This window comes from Myxine glutinosa, chromosome 1 (assembly GCF_964187855.1).
Source record: "Myxine glutinosa chromosome 1, kmMyxGlut1.1, whole genome shotgun sequence".
NCBI lineage: Eukaryota > Metazoa > Chordata > Myxini > Myxiniformes > Myxinidae > Myxine > Myxine glutinosa.
The window spans coordinates 333641696-333663592 of NC_136261.1; the positions used below are offsets into that span (position 1 = coordinate 333641696).

General features: G+C 43.5%; 1 protein-coding gene across 1 annotated transcript in view; it reads right to left on the reverse strand.

The window, feature by feature from the left end:
• The window catches only part of SBF1 (SET binding factor 1), a gene marked incomplete in the record, with an annotated part of 417110 nt that overhangs the window by 112145 nt on the left and 283068 nt on the right, over nucleotides 1-21897 (reverse strand). Inside the window, 3 exon segments of the mRNA XM_078779651.1 lie at nucleotides 17126-17301; nucleotides 17552-17679; nucleotides 17858-18050. Coding sequence (XP_078635777.1) covers nucleotides 17126-17301; nucleotides 17552-17679; nucleotides 17858-18050 — 497 coding nt within the window.

The window sequence follows — 21897 nt, forward strand, 5'->3', positions numbered from 1 at the left end:
GTAAGGACTCGTAAGAATAATCCGTGTATGTGAAGGTTGCATTAGCTTCTCAACGCATGAGGAGGGACATATTGGTTCACGAGTTATCAAGTGACCACTATATTCGTCATGTGTGTGCGTCTGTCTGAGTGTGTGTCTGTGTGTCTGTCTGTCCGCAGCATAACTACCCGATTATATCATCCGATCTTGATGAAACTTGGGTGGGAGGTTGATATCATGATCTGGTTGTGTCCTGCCTAGAGTGGGCGTATTGCGCCCATTGTGGGCGGAGCCACGCCCGAAAAAGATGTCTTTTTAGGGGGTAATCGAGTTCAAGCAACATCTTCTCCGAGGGGTTTGGTGGAATCTGACAGGGGTTTCGATATTTGGTTAGGTTAATGTCATGTGTCTTGCCCCACGGAGCTCGATTTTTCTTTTTTTCTTTTCTTTTTTTGTCATTTCATTTTTCACTGAATTTTTGGTATTGTGTAGCTAACCAACCTCATAACTGATTATACATTATTTTCTATATCATTTCAAGGTCAGCAACCTTCGTTTTGACATTTCCGGGCCTGGCCTGTCCGGGCCTGTTTCGGTTATAGTCCGTCCTTTGTCATTGAATACCGCTCGCTCGTGAACCATCGTCGTCTCCTGACTTGATGTACACTGCTTTTGTGATAATCTTTTATTGATTTTAATTATACAATTAATCAATCAATTATTGTACACCTCTCCCTCCCAATGCAGTCTCTATGCCATCTGCAGGCACTGCAAAACGTCATTGCCGGGCACCGAAGGGGCCTCGGCAGTGACGCAAGCTGAAAGGGAGAACTCAGTTTTCACTCTGGTTGTTTGTTTTCTTGCTTTCTTGTTTGTTTGTTTGTCTGGGCGATATCTCAGCCAACCTTTGAGCTAGGAAGCTGAAATTTCTTTAATTATTAGCGATTAATTAAGTACTTATTTAATTAATTAAATATCCTTTCTCTTCTGACCATTAACTCAGGCACATTTTGAGTTAGGAAGCTGATATTTGGACATGCCAATGACCAGGTGATTTGGCTGCAGAGGCTATTTTTGATTTATTAATTAATCAATTAATCAATTAAGCCATTAATTATTTAATTATTTGATTAATGACTAAAAAATTTTTTTTTTTAAGTTACAGATTCTGATGAAATGGTGGTGGTTTATGTGTTCTATGACCGAATTGATTAATAATTTAATTTTTTAATGATTATTATTTCTTTATTTTCATTATTAATCATTTATTTATTTTCTTTCTCATTTGGCCAATATCTCAGGCACCTTTAGAGCAAGGAAGCTAATATTTGGACATGACAGTGACCAAGTGATGTGGCTATCAAGGATATTTTTTATTTATTGATTAATCATTTAATCGATAAATTATTTATTTATTAATCAATTAATTACTTAATTTTTTTATTAATGACTTATTTAATTAAATTTCTAAAAGATACATCTTCGGATGAAGCACTAGTGGTTTAGTTATGCTATTAGCCAATTGATTAAGAAAATCTTTGCGATAATCTTTTATTGATTTTAATTATACAATTAATCAATCAATAAATTGTACACCTCTCCCTCCCAATGCAGTCTCTATGAGCTGCACTGCGGTATCGCCGGGCACCTTAGGCGCCCCGGCAATGCCGCGCTGTAGGATATTTAATTATTTGGCATGGGGGCGGTGTACTTTGAATGTATTTGTACTTGTTTAGTTTAAATTGTCGGACAAATTGGGGTTAGAGTTAAAAATGTTAGAGGAATCACATCTACATGAATGAATGATCGTTTTAAGGCTATTTTCCCCGCTAGAGCGGGGGTTAGCCTTGTGGGCCCCATGACAATCATGGTTCCCTGCTTGAGGCAATGTTTTTATGGCCAGATGCCCTTCCTGACGCCAACCCCTAGCCGCCTCTTACGATGCGCAGGGTACATGTCACACTAATGTCATACATGTCACACTAATGGTAATGTTAAATGAATGCCCAGCTCCCCCCAGCCGCTCCTCATGTGGACGACTCGGGATGAGTCTGGGTGAGAGGAGGGGGCAGTGTTACAGTTTTGCAATAAAGAACACCCCCTCTAGTTAATAACATGACAACATGAAGCCTGCAGAAGTCAGTTATTTCTTATTAAATGTAAAGATTAGCTCCCTTCCCATTGTGTAGTAATTAAAGCAGATATGCGTCGAGAGTTAGGAAGGATTTAAAACCTTCGTGTGGTTGAACGAAGACGTTGGTTCATGTGCAGGGAGGCGTGGCTAAAAGAATAGTCCATGTGACCAACAAGCGACCAATGATAGGTCGTGGACACATAACCAGCAGGCAACCAATGATCGGTCGTGGACACGTAACCAGCAGGCGACCAATGATCGGTCGTGGACACGTAACCAGCAGGCGACCAATGGTGGGTTGTGGAACCTTCTCGAAGGAGGTATGGCTGAACGACCGTACGTCACAAACCTCAGCCAATGGGAGGCCGTGGACCATTCTAGAAGGGGTTTCCACCCGATAAAACCCATGCCCGTCGCACTTCGGGCTCTCTCTCGTCGTTCGTCCTTCAAGCTGACTGTCCTACGTGCTGGTTCGTCCGTGCTGCACTCCTCCTTCGTTCCCCGTGCCGGTTCTTCGTCCAAGCTGGGTCGTCATCCATGCTGAATCGCTCCTCGAGCTGGATCGTCGTCCGTGCTGACTTTGAAGCGGCGGTTCGTGCTTCGGACCTTCCTTCAAGCTGCGCATCCTGATCGGCCCGTGCGCTGCGCGTGGGAGCTGGCGGACCCAAGTCAGCGTCGGCACGTCTCCCGGTACGGGTTAACCGTTGTGATTCATTCCCTGTGTGAGTGAGCAAGGCGCCTTTTCGTCCGGCAGCTAAGCTAAATATAGCATAACAATTGTGCATTTTGTGAGGAAAGCACCAAATTTGGCACAGTAGTAGACTATCATATTATCAAAAGATCTGGATATTGGGCCATCTCAGATTCAGAGATTTGATTTTTGCAAAATTTGCAGATTTTGCAGGTTTGCAAGCTGAGATTGCAACGCCAGGGACGGCCGACTCCTTCCTGCGAGCTGCCCACGTCACCCGCACAAGAAGAGCTCATCAAATCACTGCAGCGGCACTGCACATCTGCAACACCGTGCGTATGAACGCCACTGTATGACATATGCTGATGATGCAGAAGACCTGTCTGAGTTCGAAGACTGGTGTCACCAGAGAGGAGAAGACATTCCCAACTTTCAGTACTAGGCAACTGTGCTGGAAATAGAGATGTTGGTACTGGTCTACGTGCATTCTCTGCGGCAGGCTTCATTCACGATGCACCTTGATGCCCTGACGGAACTGGTCCCATGGTTCCATGCCTTAGACCACACACACTATGCCAGGTGGGTCCCTGTTCACCTGAGGGACATGGTTGCACTCCCAATGAAGCACCCAGATGTAGCCAGAGAATTCAGGGCTGGCAACTTCACTGTACAGAAGACGAAGAAGGTGTTCTCTTCGATCCAAATCGAATCGAAATCTTGCAAAAATCAAATCTCTGAATCTGAGATGGCCCAATATCCAGATCTTTTCATAATATGATAGTCTACTAGTGTGCCAAATTTGGTGCTTTCCTCACAAAATGCACAATTGTTATGCTAAGTTGCCCCACTATTTTGGGATTAGGATAGGTAAGATTTGTTAAGTCTGATTCTCGTCCTTTTTTCTGTGCCATTGTAAATAAAAGACGTGTACATTTCGTTTCCTTTCAACCTGCTCGTGTATGTCCTCTTATCCATTGGCCCAACATCGTTCAAACCGAATTTGACTGCTCAATTAGGTCCAGAGATCACGCAGTATAAAACCACGATTCACACAGCGCGACCGCTCGGCGCACTTGATATGAATAAGGTGTGGAATCGCGCGAGGGTTTAATTCCCGGTCTTTCCGGCCACGCGGTCTCGAAAGTATTATCGTGACAGATAACCCTTCACCCATGGTTGGGAGATTGGCAATTGAAGTTGCTTCGCAACTCGTCGGGCCCGAACGTCATCGCGGCCCACGACCCCGTGGATCTGTGGTCGGAGGGGAACTGGGAACTTCACCCCCCCTCCCCCCCCCCCCCTTTAGTACGTCGACCGACCCAGGATCCACAACAAAATATATTTGCAGTGTACTTTGGAGTGCGTATTGATAGAAATGGGAATTCAGTGTAAATATTCAGTGAGCAAAGGTCGCAATGGGTGCAGCTGGTAACCTCGACAAACTCGTTCCATTTTATCAGCTAAGATTTCCAATCCATGCTTGTTGTACCTACAAAGTACTGCTCAGGAGTGAGGGTGATATTATGAAAGCTCAGCTGGGAAATGGGTTTAGGCATGTTTTGGACCTACAGCCTGATGAAAGATCACCAAAGTTCTATCCATACCTCCCGACCACCTTCTGGCACCTATCCCTCGCAACATATATATCAGTCATTATGTGACTCCATACCATCAGTGGTGAACCGCCATTGAGGTATCCCATCCAGCTATCGCTGTACCTTAATGGGAGCAATAAGCACCGTCTGCCACACGGTACATTACCTTTGATATCCACTCATTATATGACGTTTTTGACGCAACAATATATATACATACAAAATGAGGTTTGACGTTTGACGTTCTTGCCTCGTACAACGTCAAAAACGGCAGAGTCATTTGAATGCAGGGAAGCCCTGTGATTGGCAAGGACTTGGACCAATCCATCACGTGAACCGTCCCCAACGGAACTTAACGGTTAACACCACACTCAACGCCTCTAAGGAAGAGAACTAGTTTGCTATTGAAACGTCAGGCTATTAATGAAGAATTTTAAATTATTGTTCTGCTCAGTGTGCTATCATTTACAATGTATATGTGTATATATATCTATATATCGATATATATCTATCTATATATCGATATATATCTATCTATATATCGATATATATCTATCTATATATCGATATATATCTATATATCGATATATATCTATATATCGATATATATATATATCGATATATATCTATATATCGATATATATATATATATATATATATATATATATATATATATATATATATATATATATATATACATACATACATACATACATACAGTGAAACCTTGACTTACGAGTGCACCAACTTACGAGTTTTCCGAGATACGAGCCGTCGCTCGGGCGGTTTATTGCTTCGAGATGCGAGCCGAGATCTGAGTTACGAGCTTACGCCACCCGCCACCAGGTGGGTTCCGGTCACGTGGTTATCTTGCCGTGCAAGCATCTCTGCCGTATATCGCTGCTGTTTTGTTTTCGCATGTTGGTTATTTTGGAGCTTACGCCACCCGCCACCAGGTGGGTTCCGGTCACGTGGTTATCTTGCCGTGCAAGCATTTCTGCCGTATATCGCTGCTGTTTTGTTTTCGCATTTTAGTTATTTTGGAGCTGACGCCACCCGCCACCAGGTGGGTTCCGGTCACGTGGTTATCTTGCCGTGCAAGCATTTCTGCCGTATATCGCTGCTGTTTTGTTTTCGCATTTTGGTTATTTTGGAGCTGACGCCACCCGCCACCAGGTGGGTTCCGGTCACGTGGTTATCTTGCCGTGCAAGCATTTCTGCCGTATATCGCTGCTGTTTTGTTTTCGCATTTTGGTTATTTTGGAAAATTTCTTAGTTTTAACCATGGGTCCTAAGAAATTGAGTGCCAAGGGCAGTACTGAGAAGAAGAAGAGGATGATGTGCTTGGATATAAAACACGCAATCGTCGAAAAACATGAGCGAGGTGTGCGTGTTGTCGACTTGGTGAGGCGGATGTGAAGGCAGCTGAAGATTTTATTATAACTTTTGCCGAACTGATAGAAGCCGAACGATACATCCCCCAGCAAATCTTCAACTGTGACGAGACAGGGTTCTTCTGGAAAAAGATGCCGAGGAGGACGTATATAACGGCAGAGGAGAAGAGCATGCCAGGCCACAACTTGTTCAGAGTGCCGGCGATAGCTCGCCTTCTCTTTGTGGAAAACACGGTGAGATCCTTAACATCCAACAACTAATGGGACGCAAACGGGGCGCCCAGTTTAGCGGTACACACATTGATGAATCACCCTGCCTGTGACTCACCCATGACAGGTTATAGCTGGGTCGGGATTCAAACCCAGGCTGGACAGTTTAGAGTCAAGTGTGCGTACCTCCAGTCCAGGCCATCCTGCCAACTTGTATGCTGCATACAGGTGAAATATAAAGCGCGAGATATTTTTATATATACTGTATATTTAAAAAAAAATTGGTGTGGTTTTTGGCGGGCTGGAACGGATTAATAGCATTTCAATGCATTTTAATAGGGAAATTTAATTTGAGAAACGAGCAAATTGAGTTACGAGCTCGGTCACAGAACGAATTAAACTCGTAAGTCAAGGTTTCACTATATGTGTGTGTGTGTGTGTGTGTGTGTGTGTGTGTGTGTGTGTATATATATATATATATATATCCAGAGATGACATGAGAGATGACATGAGAGAGGACATGAGAGAGGAGCTGTGAGCTGTGAGCTGTGAGATGAGAGACGCTATAAACCAAAAAGGAGAGATACTTGGAGAGGAAACCCGCTTTGAAGAGACGCGCTGAGAGGAGGGAGACGGCTCCACCAGAAGGAGAGGAGCAGGTGTGACCGAGCCAGCGCGTGAGTCTACAGCATCAGCAGCGTCGACGCGACCGAGGGTTTTCCCGCCAAAAACGCGAAGAATTGAGAGCTGCTACCTCCAGCCCTGCCGGTTGCAGGGACCTGACCCTGCCACCCTCTCCAGCAACCCACCTCCGCCAATCCTGCCTGCAATTTCCCCCGTGTAAGTGTGAACGTCGTCTGTCTTGAATGTTGTCCTGGGGTTAAGTAAATTGAATAGTATAAGTTAACGATTCACTGTGTGACTGCTTCTTCCATCCATTGCTTGTAAATAATTTTGGTCGCTCCTTCTTTTTGCTTGTGTGTGTTTAATAAATCTGTTCTTCCTCCGTACTCTGTCTTCTTCTCTTTTCCTTCTCTTTCGGTCGCTTTAGAGGTTTCCCGATTGAATATCTGTGGTGCGATCTGGTCAACGTTGGGGGAGTCGGGCCAATTGGGGATCCTGTAACGGTCGCGGTTGGACCATCCGCTCGGCCCATCATAACAACTAAACCGCGATCAGTAACAATTCAACTGTGAGTTGCCACTTACTGGCGGCCTATATATATATATATATACATACACATAATAAAGATATAACTATCAACAAGGGGGAAATCTATGATTGGCTGACGTGTATGCTTTATGGACTAATTATGGGACGCCCTTTGACCTTTACACAACACTGGAGGCAGGAGGGTCCAGAATCAAGCAATATTAATAAAACACACAATAAAAAAAATACAATCCTCATATCCACAACAATATATATATATATATATATATATATATATATATATAAATAAATAAATATATATATATATACAGACTTGGCATTTAATATGGATTATTTTTTTTGTGGGGGTGAACTTACTTTTCAAGATGACTTAGAACCAAAAGTTCATTGGAATTATGTTGAAATTATTCTAGATTTTGTTAATGTGACCTTTAAAAGAAACAAAAACCACATTTGACATTTCGAAACAAATAAATTGATCCTTGAAAGTGATGTAAACTGATATAGAACTCAATTCACGGACAGTACTGTGTTAAGCCTCTGTACGTTTTCCAGAAGTATCTCTTTATTTTGCACATTAGCCAAAAAATTTTTCAACAAAAACAAAAGCTAAATTATGGCTGGGATTACGGACAGTAAAATTACAGTTCAGTACTTCGTGTAACCCCCACGAGCATTCAGGAGAACATGTACACGTCGAGGCATGCTGTTCACGAGATTTGCCAAGGTTTGGACAGGAATCGCTTGCCATGCAGTGACAATAGTCTGCTGCAATTCACGCACAGAGCTGCTGGCCAAGTTGCCGATTTGACACGTTAATTCTGCCCACAAGTTCTGTATCGGATTCATATCAGGGGACATGGCAGGCCACTCCATATACTCTACACCATGGTCAGCAAGAAAGTGTTGGTTCATGAGAGCACGATGAGGCCGTGCATTGTCATCTTGGAAGACAAAGTCTCCTCGAAAGGCTGCACGAGCAAATGGAAGCAATGTTTCTTCCAGAATGACCCTGTACTTGAACTGGTTCAGGTTTCCATTCAGAACAACCAGGTCAGTTTTACCCCCTGCATGAAAAGCAGCCCAAATGGTCACCCCACCACCTCCAGCTTGGACTCTTGGCACTATACAATCTTCGTTGTGGGCTTCATGCACTTGTCTCCACACTCGGACACGGCCATCTTGACGATAGACCAGAAATCTAGACTCGTCACTGAAGGTCACGTGATTCCAGTGTCCTGGCTGCCATTGACGGTGCTCTCTGGCCCACTGCAATCGGTGCGGGCTGTGTTGTCTGGTCAGGCGTGGCTTTCTCAGGGGACGCCTGGCACGAAAGCCTGCTTGAACCAGTCGTTGGTTGACTCGCCTTCTGGATACAGGCACATTTGTCAGTTGCTGCCACTCAGCCCTAAGCCGATTATCTGACTTGGTACGGCCATTGCAGACTAACCGGTGCAGCTGGCGATCATCTCTCTTTGTGGTTCTGCGTGGACGTCCTGGCCTCGGTAGTAGAGTAGGGACACCCCTCTGAGCATTTCGTTTCAGGATCTTTGACACCTGACCTTGAGTGATGCCATACTGCCGAGCAAGAGCACGCTGTTTCATGCCAGAATTTCTTAAAGCCACCACTCCATGACAAACAGCATTGTCAAGTTGACGGACCATCTCCAGAGGAAGCGGCAATAACTTTTGTAGACGTGCAGCAGTTGTTTTCCACTAATACAGAACGCAACAACCCATATATACCCGATTGTGAAGCCAATCGTCAAATGTACCTGTCCTTACATTTTGTCACGCCACCTGTGATATAATCCTGTTATTGACTTCTTGCTGCGAAAGACAATCAGTGACATGGTTCTTTCAACGAAGACATCACCGAAGGGTAAAATAAACTCACCAGATTGATATACTGAGTTCAGAAAGTAAACCCGTCAAGAAAAAATACATATTCCATATTAAATGCCAAGTCTGTATGTATGTGTGTGTGTATGTGTGTATATATATATATATATATATATATATATATATATATATATATATATATATATATATATATATATATATATATATATATATATATATATATATATATATATATATATATATATATATATACATATATATACATATATATATATATATATATATATATACATATATATATACATATATATATATATATATATATATATATATATATATATATATATATATATATATATATATATATATATATATATATATATATATATATATATATATATATACATATACATATATATATATATATACATATACATATATATAATAATAATAATAATAATAATAATAATAATAATTCATTTATTTTGTATAGCGCTTTTCCAGAGGCCCAAAGGCGCTTTGACAGAGTGGAAAACATAATGCATAACAATACATGAAAACAACAATTGCAAAAAGACAAGAATCAATAGGGAAATATTTAAAGCAAAAGGAGGGAGAAGGAGAAGAGATAGTCAGGGGTTAGATGCTGTGGGTTGAATGTTGAATGCAGTGTTGAACAGGTGGGTCTTTCGTGATGTTTTGAATGTGGTGAGTGAGGAGGAGTCTCTGATGGTGTGAGGTAGTGAGTTCCAGAGGGTGGGAGCAGCGATGGAGAAGGCCCTGTCCCCCCAGGATCTGAATTTGGTCCGGATGGAGGGGGTCAGGAGGTTGGTACCAGCAGAGCGGAGGTTGCGGGTGGGAGTGTGTCTGGAGAGGAGGTCAGCCAGGTAGGATGGGGCCAGGTTATGGAGGGCTTTGTATGTCAAGAGGAGGATTTTGTACTGGATTCTCTGGGGGATGGGGAGCCAGTGAAGCTTGTAAAGGACGGGGGTGATGTGGTCACGGGTCCGGGAATGGGTGAGTAGACGGGCAGCGGAGTTCTGAATGTATTGGAGTTTATTGGTGATTTTTGAGGGTGAACCATAGAGGAGGCTATTGCAGTAGTCCAGACGGGAGGTGATGAAGGCGTGGATGAGGGTTTCTGCAGCCGCGGAGGAGAGGGATGAGCGGAGACAGGCAATGTTTTTCAGGTGAAAGAAGGCTGACTTTGTGATCTGTTTAGTGTATTTGTCGAAGGAAAGGGTTTGGTCAAAGATGACGCCAAGATTCCGGATGTGAGGGGAGGTGGATACTGGGATACCGTCGATGTTGAGGGCAAAGTTATGGGTGGATTTTGTGAGCGTTTTTGGGCCAATGATGATTATTTCAGATTTATCACAGTTAAGCTTGAGGAAGTTGATTTGAAGCCAGGATTTTATTTCAGTGATGCAGTTTGTCAGGATAGAGTGGGTGTCGGTGGAGACGGACTTGGTGGAGATGAAAAGCTGGATGTCATCGGTGAAGCAGTGGAATTGGAGACCATGACGGCGGATTAAGTGACCAAGGGGGGACAGGTAAAGGATGAAGAGGAGGGGGCCAAGAACTGAACCTTGGGGGACACCTTGGGGGAGGGGAGCAGTGGGGGATTTGCAGTTATTCATGGAGATGAACTGGCGTCTGTCAGAGAGGTATGATTTAATCCAAGAGAGGGCAGTGCCGGTAACGTTAAAGGTGGATTCAAGTCGGGTGAGGAGGATGGTGTGATCGATGGTGTCAAAGGCAGCGCTGAGGTCGAGGAGGACGAGAATGTTGAGGTTGCCAGCGTCAGAGGAGAGGAGAAGGTCGTTGGTGATTTTGAGGCGAGCAGTTTCAGTACTGTGGTTGGAGCGGAATCCGGATTGGAATGTTTCATACAGGTTATTGGCAGAGAGATGATGTTTGAGTTGAGTGGCTACAGCGCGTTCCAAAACTTTTGACAGAAAGGGTAGGTTGGAGATGGGTCTGAAGTTGTTTCGGGTGTCAGGGTTTAGACCAGGTTTTTTTAGAATGGGGGTAACAGCAGCAATTTTGAGGGAAGGTGGGACGATGCCTGTAGACAGGGAGGAGTTTAGTGTTGCAATGATAAGTGGAGAGAGAGCAGGGAGGGAGGCCTTGACAAAGCTGGAGGGGATGGGGTCAAGAGTCTGGAGGGGATGGGGGTCAAGAGTGCAGGTGGCAGTTTTCATTCCTATGAGGAGTTCAGAGAGGTCAGTAGGGGAGATTGGGGAGAACCGAGACAGGGGATGGCAGGACAAGGGGGGGCAGGTGGTTGGAGGGGGAGCGGGTGCGGTGGTCGTCAAGCTGTTGTAGATGTTGTCAATTTTGCGTTGGAAGAAAGAGAGGAAGGAGATGCAGTTGTCTACTGTGAATGACTGGGTGGTGGTGTTCAGAGGGGCGGAGAGTTTGTTTATTGTCGAGAAGAGTGCTTTTGGGTTTCCGGAGCCAGAGTGGATAATTTGAGAGTAGTAGGCTGAGCGGGAGGGCGCGGGAGGGGGGCATCTTTGTAGTGGTTGTAGGTGGTCCTTGTAGGCTTGGAGTGAACTGGTGAGACCTGTTTTATTGCGGAGTCTTTCAAGTTGGCGAGCACGAGTTTTCATCAGGCGGAGTCTCAGGGGTAAACCAGGGAGCAGAATGGGTGAAAGAAACTGTTTTGGTTTTTACAGGCGCAAGCTGGTCAAAGGCAGTGAGGAGAGAGTGTGGTTGTAGTAGTCAGTGAGCGTCGGAAGGGGTGTGGAGGTCAATGAAGGGAGAGAAGTGGACATTTTTTCAGAGAGGGTGGATGAGAATGAGGTAGGTGAAAGAGCGTTTAGCTTACGGAAGGTGATAGTGCGATAACGTCTTGGTGTTGGGGCGGGGATGTTGATGGTCAGAGTGATGGCTAAGTGGTCAGAGAGGGTGAGGTCGGAGCCAGAGAGATGGTGCAAATTTAATCCAGTGGAGCAGACAAGGTCCAAAATGTGACCACGGATATGGGTAGGAAAGTCGACATGTTGAGTGAGGTTAAAGCAGGGTGAGTAAATCAGTGAAGTCAGTGGTTATTGTGGAGTCAGTGGAGTCCATGTGGATATTGAAATCACCAAGGAGGAGGATTGAGGGGGAGAGGGAACATAGCTGGGTCAGAAAGTAGGAGAAGTCAGACAGGAATGATGGGTGTGGTTTGGGAGGGCGCTAGACAACAGCCATGACTGACTGCGTGCGACCAGAGAGTTTAAAAGCCAGGTGTTCAAATGATGGAGCAGATGAGATGGAGATGAGGTTGGTCTTGATGTGTTGACGGTGGATAACAGCAATTCCACCACCTCGGCCCTCCGAGCGTGGTTTATTGACGTAAGAATATCCATTGGGTGTGGTGAGGTTGAGTGTGTAGTAGTCCAGAGGTTGTTGCCAGGTTTCGGTGAGACAGAGAAAGTCCAGTTTGTTATCCAGGATGTATTCGTTCAGGATGAGGCATTTGTTGTTGAGGGACCGGGTGTTGAACAGGGTGAGCTTGATGTTGTTTTGAACAGCAGGGATGAATTCAGGTGATTTAGCCAGGGTTCGTAGGCAGGAGGTGCGATCGTGTGCGTTGCTATGACCAGGTGCGCTGGGACGAGGAGTGAGAGTGCGCTGAGCCGACCAGAGGACGGGGATGGAGTGACCTGATTGCAAATAAACAAACTTACGACCGGAGCCACGGTGAATGTACCTGGGTCGTCGGAGGAGTCCATTTGATTTGATGGCAGAGATGCATGATGGGGTGGAGCGGGTATTGAGCAGAAGGAGCCTTGCGGCGGAGTACCGCAGAGCCATGCCAGGCAGGAGCGGAGAGACGAGACGAGGCCAAGGTTGAGGAGGTGAAACAATGGTCCCAACCCATGAGAGCAGGCCCAAGGAAACGAAGGAGCCAGGTAGGTGAAGCCAGGAGCAGAGCCGGGACCAAGCAGAGGGCAGGCAGGAGCAAAGAGACGATCACGAGGCCAAGGTTGATCACCGCTGCGATGGTCACAACCCACGAGAGCGCGCCCGAGGAAACAGCGAGCAGGCGAAGGAGCCGGGCAGGCGAAGCAGGGAGCAGAGCCGGGCTATGCAGAGGGCAGACTCAATGACCAAAAAATCCGCACGACCACCAAAAAAGAAAGCAACTGACAGTGGCCCGGTCGAAGAAGCGGCGAGCATGTGACGCCTGCGTCTTCTTCATACCCATTCATACCTTTTCATACTTTATATATATATATATATATATATATATACATACATATACATATATACATATATACATACATATATACATATATACATATATACATATATACATATATACATATATACATATATACATATACATATATACATATATACATACATATATACATATATACATATATACATATATACATATATATATATACATATATACATATATACATATATATATATACATATATACATATATACATATATACATATATACATATATACATATATACATATATACATACATATATACATATATACATATATACATACATATATACATATATACATATATACATATATACATATATACATATATACATATATACATATATATATATTATATATATATATATATATATATATATATATATATATATATATATATATATATATATATATATATATATATATATAATATATAATATATATATGCACAGACTTGGCATATATATTTTGGAATATATAATATGGAATATATATTTTGGAAAAATATTTTGGAAATTTTGGAAATTTTGGAATTAATATGGAATATATACTGACTTATTGGAAAGGTGGAATCCTATGACGGTGCCACGTTAAAAGTCAATGAGCTCTACAGTACGGCCCATTCTACTGCCAATGTTTGTCTATGGAGATTGCATGGCGGTGTGCTTAATTATACATACCTGTCAGCAATGGGTGTGGCTGAAACAGCCGAATGCACTAATTTTAATTATAAGGGATGTCCACATACTTTTGGTCATGCAGTGTATATATAAAGGGCACAAAAAACTAAAAACGAGGTACTCGTATGGCTTGTAATGTTTGCATTATTTGCTGGCCTTGCGATGAATATTCTACAAACGTCATTCGGACCAATTACCTATTGAAAAGTTCAGCAGTATAAACATGCACTTAAAGTAAATTTAATTATGCTGTTCACATGCCTTCATCAACATGCCTTGCAATGAAGGTTAATTATTCTTCAATATATCATTCCAATCGACCCCAGGAAGATAAAACAGGAATGTAAGTCGTCAGAACATACAAGCTGGCTCAATAAAAGTTAGGTTGGCTACTTATCTTTATATCCCAGCTGCAGCTCTCCTATTCAATGCAATAGTTACAATGATTTTGACACATGGATTACCCACATGAATCCTTACAAAATCTTAGGAGGAAAGCAAAACAAAACTAGATTCCTTTGAAGTACACTTGTTGAGAAACGTTCTTAACAAAATGGGATGATTTTATAAGAAGCGAGAATGGCACTCAGTAAAGTGCATACCTCCGCAAGGCTGAACAGTTTACGCTTTGTATCCCACTGACAGGCCGGATTTGGATCCGGACCTGAGCAAAACTCTAATCGGCTCGATCCTGTCGCCAAATCAACTTTGTCCACCTAGTTTTGCCATAATCCGTCCACAACTTTCTGTGACATCGTTCTATATATCGTTTTTGGCTCCATCTCTCAATGATGAAGAATCACTTTAAAAAAAAAAAACATTCTCGGATCCTGATCTTCACCAAAATCTGGTCAATTCGTCCTTGTCACACACCCAACATGCCCACGAAATTTCATCCGAATCTGTCAATAAACTTTTGAGATATTCTCCTTGCAGGCAAACAAAGACAAGGGTAAAAAGGTAACCTTTGTCCACCTTAGGTGGCGGAGGTAATAAAGATATCAGGGAAAGCCGAACAAATTCCAGCGAGTGCAAAAATACACAAATCTAGACTGAAATGGGTTGGACGTATCAAAAGAATGGAGGAGGAGGAGGAGGAAAGATAAGTGCAAATAATACACCAAATCAGGATCAACAGGAGAAGGCCAGTTGGTAGTGCACGCACCAAATGGAAGCAAATAATGGAGAAGGCACACCTGAGAAGGCACACCTGAGCTCCTCACCACATACAAGGCTTTCATCCACAGCTCAATGGAGTACTGCTCTCCCCTCTAGGCTGGTGCTCCTGCCTCACACCTAGCTCGTCTTCACGCTGTTGAAACCAAAGCGTTCAGAATCATTGGAATCTCCCGCGATGACGCCATCTCCGAGGGCCTTTCACTTAATCACCGCAGGCAGGTTGGTGGTCTTTCCGTCTTCTACCGACTCCTCTCCGGCCTTGCTCCCCCAGCTCTCTCTGGGCTCTGTCCCCCAGCTCTCTCTGGGCTCTGTCCCCCAAATATTCCGACAGGTCGCACAAGATCTGCCTGCAACCCTCTTATGGTTAAACTGCCAAAATCAAGACTCTCTGCTCACCTTCACTCCTCTTTTGTCCCACCTCTGGAACAAACTCCCTCACTCTCTTCAATCCCACTCCTCCCTCCAGGTCTTTAAAACGGCTGTTCACCACCATCTCTTATCTTCCCCAATCCAAAACCTTGATCTTTTCTACCCCCGCTAATTTCACCCCAAATCCACTTTTTTGAGGTGACGTTTGACTTATTTCCTGGAAGTCCTTGGTGTCCTTGCGTTTTATACCTATCCTGCCTCCCCCCAGGCCCTCTCCCTCCAAAAACATCTCCCGATGTCCCTGCTCTCAAATGTTGTGTTTGTGTGCTTCCTCCCCTTCTCTCCCCATCTTGTCGACCGCTCCCCTTTTTATATACTTTGTTTGCCTGTTTGTTTGATAAATGTTAGCTCTTTCACGAGCCTCGACTCTGTACAAAAAAGAAAAGAAAAAAAAAAAGGGTCTAATGGAAGTTGAATTACTCTGAAGGAAGTACAATATCTCTCCCAAGACAGGAAAGGGTGGGGAGCTGTGATGCGGCTTATGCTGCAAAGCAGCGAGAAAAAATATATAAAGATAGAGACAGTACTAATTCACTGCTCTCTCGCATCCACGTAATTGGAAGTGATGCCGAGAATATCACAAATTGTAAATGCAAATCAATAACTCCACTGATCAAAAAATAAACAAGATGTCATGCGGATCACGATACTTGCAAAATCCGCCCCCCACCCTCAAGAAAAAAAAATTCCATTGATACAGCAAATTGTCCATTTCATCGAGATTTAAATTGACAATCTTGATCAAAGCTCGGGTGAATAGGAAGAAAAGTGACGATTTTTCAGATGAAAATTGATAATTTTGGAAGTTTGACCTAGAGTTGACCTTTTGAGCTCAAAAATAGTTCGTTTTCCTCTTTTGTGACACAATGTGCAAATGCTGTTCAATTTCCAAGTCAATCGGATGAAAATTGATGGTTTTTCAGATGAAAATTGATGATTTTGGAAGTTTGACCTCGAGTTGATCTTTGACCTTTTGACCTCAAAAATAGTATGTTTCCCAATTTAGTGACAATATGCAAATGCTTTTCAATTTCCAAGTCAATCGGATGAAAATTGATGGTTTTTCAGATGAAAATTGATGATTTTGGAAGTTTGACCTTCAGTTGACCTTTGACCTCAAAAATAATTGCTTGCCCAATTCAATGAGGCAAAATGCAAAAGCTGTTCAATTTTCAAGTCAATCGGTTGAAAATTGATGGATTTTTAGATGAAAATTGATTTTTAAAATTTGACTTTGAGTTGGCCTTTGACCTTTTGACCTCAAAAATAGTTCATTTCCCAATTTAGTGAATATTCAAATGCTATTCAATTTTCAAGTCAATCGGATTTAAAACGGCGATTTTAGAAATTTGAACTCCAGATGACCTTTGACCTCAAAATCAATAGGCTTCTCAATTGGTACAACCTATACAACGTGGTGAAGTTTCGTGACGATCGGTTTAGAATTGTGACCTGTAGGCCGGTGACAAACAGACAAACAAAGACAGACAGAACAACAAACGCAACCGACCAATATCCTTGAAAAATCTTCGATTTTGCAAGTAATAAATGATAATAACCTCAGTCCAGTACTCTGCTCCTTCTGCTTCTCCTCAATGAACGAAGACTGAAGCTGCACTGTGGAGATAGCAAATGTGGAGAAAACCGTTTGTGGATAACGCAGTCGATGAAGCTGTTTGCGAAACACCTCCACAGTCTCAGAACCAACCTCCATATCAAAAGCAACCTTCAAAAGCTGTATAAATTGAAGAGATAGAGCATATTTAAAACAAAAACACAAGTACATCATTCAGGGAAATAATTTGTACAATATCACAGAGGAGAAGATAAATGTTTGTGGCAGAACAAATCATTCAGAAGATTATCATCAGGAAAGAAAAGGAGCGATACAATTTTATGGATATTTGTCAATTTCGAATGTCATTTGAATGCTGAGGTCGATATAAGTGGAAGAGTACTGTGTGTTGAGCAAAAGTGAAACAAACTTCGAAGGTGCAGGAGCGAAGTTGCAGGCCTTCCTGCACGTCGTGCTCCAGCTGAGACGTGACTGTAATTTTCTTTTCTTTTGTGAGTGCGGACACTGGGAAACTCCTGATGACGAGTTGTTCTCCGACTATCGGGCAAGCAATGGACCAGGAGCATATCAAAACAAAATCCATGAGTCGAATTTTCCTCTCCTCATGAGAAATCAAAATGGTACTTCAATGACCAGTTGTTCCATGAGTATTCGGCAAAGAAACGACAAGGAGGGGAAAACAAATCATTTAAAAAAACCATTCTGGAGTGCTTACTGAGAGTGTCCGTGGGCATGCCTTTGAAGATTATGCGGTAGTTTGTAAGAAAGATTGCTCCCTCGGCAGGTAGAATGCATGGACCTCCGAGAGCACCTCCAACCTCTTCCCGCCCATCGGGCAGCAGGTAAACACGTAGACTGTCCAGCACAAAAGTTTCACCAGGCAACAATACCGGCTTCATAATGCGTGGCTGAGCAGTGTTGCAAATGGTGGGAAAAGTGGGGAGAGGAAGGTGTCGGGTTTGGCAGGAGAGAACAAAACAAAACAAAAAATCAAAAGGAAAATTAGTTGAGACAGGCACAAGACAAAAATTAATGGTGTCAAAGGGGATGGCCTTTGTCTGCCACATAAGTAGTAAAACCACATTTTATGGAAGTTGGTGGGAGAAGCAATGACTTGTGAAGTATTACTCATTACAAAAACAAAGCAGAACTGGTGGCAGCTGGTGTGAATCACAATATTCGTTTATGACTTAAGTCGGTCAGAAATGCTGATTTATTGTGAATTATCACCAAACATTGTAGACATAATAAACAATTGCTTGCACACCTGCTTACGGTATCTGCATTTACTTCCAACTCCTCCTTTCCTTCCCTTTGGTCCAGTAGTAAATATACCTCAGTAAAAGCTTTTCCCTTGGCATTCTGGTGGATCACACTTCCAAGCCCAACCGTCACGGTATTATTGTCGTTCTATGGCGCGACTTTAGCAATTTGTTCATTTTCTTTCCAGTAAAATCTGCTTTCTCAACAATCCTCTCCAAGAAGTTCTGCCACTCAAGCTTTTGGGTCTCACTATCTGCCATGATCTTTGCTTGGAAAACCACATTTCCAAGCTGGACTCCAAAGCCAGTCGCCGACTGGGCATCCTCCGTCGTGCGAAATCCTAAACCTTGGCACACCTGAGCTCCTCACCATATACAAGGCTTTCATCCGCAGCTCAATGGAATACTGTTCTCTCCTCTGGGCTGGTGCTCCTGCCTCACACCTAGCTCGGTTTCACGCTGTTGAAACCAAAGCTTTCAGAATCATTGGAATCTCTCGCGATGAAGGTAACTCCGAGGGCCTCTCACTCACTCACCGCAGGCAGGTTGGTGGTCTTTCTGTCTTCGACAGACTCCGGCCGAGCTACCCCAACTCTGTCCCCCAAATATTCCGACAGGTCACAAAAGATCTGCCCGCAACCCTCTTATGGTGAAACTGCCAAAATCAAGACTCTCTGCTCACCTTCACTCTTTCATCCCTCTTTTCTCCAACCTCTGGAACAAACTCCCTCCCTCTCTTCAATCCCACTCCTCCCTCCAGGTCTTTAAAACAGCTGTTCACCACCATCTCTTATCTTCCACCATCCAAAACTTTGATCTTTGCTACCCCCGTTAATTCACCCCAGATCCACTTTCTTGAAATACTGACTTCTTTCCTGGAAGTCCAAGAAGTGTCCATGTGTTTTATACCTCTCCTGCCCCTCCGTTTTCACCCCCCCCCCCTGTCCCATGCCTCCTCCCCCCAAGCAAGCCCTCTCCCTCCCACCACAGATCTCCCTATGTCCCTGTTCTCTACTGTTGCACTTGTGTGCTTCCCTCTCTCTCCCCATCTTGTCTCCCACTTGTACTTACTTTTTCCACATGCGAAATTTGCATTTATGTTTATTTAAATTATACAATGGACTACAAAATGTAAATGTTTCATGATAATTGTTATATTATATCACCTTTATCTATCAATATTGTTGAAATGAAGATCAAATAACTGTATGTTGAAATATGTTGAAAAAGTCAAAACTTTACATGGGGTGTACTTACTTTTTCACGTGACTGTCTTATCAAACACAGCAACTGTCTGCTGGATGCATCGTTTCTTCTTGGAGCACCACTTTGCGACTGCTGTTATGCCCCATATATGGGGCAAAACAGCAGTCGATTAGGGCAGCGATTATCGCTAAGGGCAGTTAATCGATTAGGGCAGCGATTTGTAGTTTGGCCATTGTGCTTCAGTAATCAATGAACAAATCTTGATATTTCTTTGGAAAAAAAAAAAGGTCTTTGACATCCCCAAATATTTAATGCTAATAGACAGGTTCCCAGCTTGACAGCCAATCTGATCAACAGCTTGCCTTGGCTGTAAATGTCTTGTTGGAATGAACTGTCATGCCAGCCATCACTTGACCAATATCACCTGGTGTTGGCCGAATGGTTAGGGTGGCGGGCTTGGGATCCTAAGGTCCTGAGTTCGAATCCCATTGAGTTAACGCCAGGTGGGGTTGACAAAGCCTGTCATCCTTTCGAGGTCAGCAAAATGAGTACCAGATAACTGGTTATAGAGAGGCATTGCATCAGCAGCAGACGCGCCCACAAAAATGATGCAACCAGCAGCCGGGTGGCTGCACACGAACCACCCATCCACTTGACCAATGATGTTGACACCATCAAGTGCATATCATGTTCCGCTATAAATAAGCTATTTTTCCCATCAAGATGGTGGTGCCCAGTCACCCAAGCAACGATTGGTCGATCTGTTGGTGTCAGCACAGCAGCTTTCCTCTCTGTACTGGGTTGGGTCATGCTGTGCTTAAGTTATCAGATCTCAGTCAATCATTGCTTTGGTTACAATTGCAATACAATGGCTTGTTTTGTCACAAAAAGCAGTGGTCTCGCCTGAATTTGTGTGTCTTTTTGAGCCAAGTTTCACATGGCCAACCACAATTCGAGCAGTTATTCCCACTGATATTTATCTGTTGCTAGCTACTCATTGTTTAGCGCTTAATAATAATAATAATAATACATTTATTTTATATAGCGCTTTTCAAGAAGCCCAAAGGCGCTTTGACAGAGTACAAAAAACAAGTGCAAAAAGACAAAAATCAATAGGTAAATAATCAAAGCAAAAGGAAGGAGAAGGAGGAGAGATAGTTAGGGGTTAAATGCTGTGGGTTAAATGTTGAATGCAGTGTTGAACAGGTGGGTCTTGAGTGATGTTTTGAATGTGGTGAGTGAGGACGAGTCTCTGATGGTGTGAGGTAGTGAGTTCCAGAGGGTGGGAGCAGCGATGGGGAAGGCCCTGTCCCCCCAGGATCTGAATTTGGTCCGGAAGGGGAGGGGGGGGGGGGATCAGGAGGTTGGTACCAGCAGAGCGGAGGTTGCGGGTGGGAGTGTGTCTGGAGAGGAGGTCAGTCAGGTAGGATGGGGCCAGGTTATGGAGGGCTTTGTCGGTCAAGAGGAGGATTTTGTACTGGATTCTCTGGGGGATGGGGAGCCAGTGAAGCTTATAAAGGACGGGGGTGATGTGGTCACAGGTCCGGGAATGGGTGAGTAGACGGGCAGCGGAGTTCTGAATGTATTGGAGTTTATTGGTGATTATTGAAGGCGAACCAAAGGTAACTTAAGTTACCTTTTGCCATATGCTCATTGTTCATATAACAAAAGCATCATTAATTTGGCAAAAATGGCAAGAGATTTATCAAGCCTGAGCCATGGTCGACTGCAAATCTCCCACAAAGCTGCTTTGGTGGTGTCGTACCGGCTAACAGCAGGAGGTGGCGCTATGCTGTCATGTGTGAGATATCACAATAGGCTTAACGGCGTCGGGTTTTGCAAATAAAATAATAAATAAAATGTATTTTTGGCCAAAACGCTTTTCCGATGGAATTCCATCTGCTGATGCGGAGTTAACATCCATTTGATAAATGAATACTGTGCAAACACAAAATGTACTTTTGGAAGTTGTGTTAATTTTACCATGGCCTGTGCAAATAAAAGTGATGCATTAGTCCTGTCTTGTGGCATACAAGGTTTCTTCACCCTATGCTCAAGACACGTTTTCCTATGCTGGTGCATACATCAACCGAAATCGCTACCTTTACCCACTGACCCCTCCCCGGCCCCCACTCCATACCTACACTCCCCAGACTACGCACATCACAATCGTGTGACTTCAAGAAAGTGAGAGAGCCAAAGTAACTCACCAGCAAAAATGTGTGGCAAATGCATTCACCAAACAAACTTACAAATGGAATGCAATGCCCCAACTCTTTATTTCTCA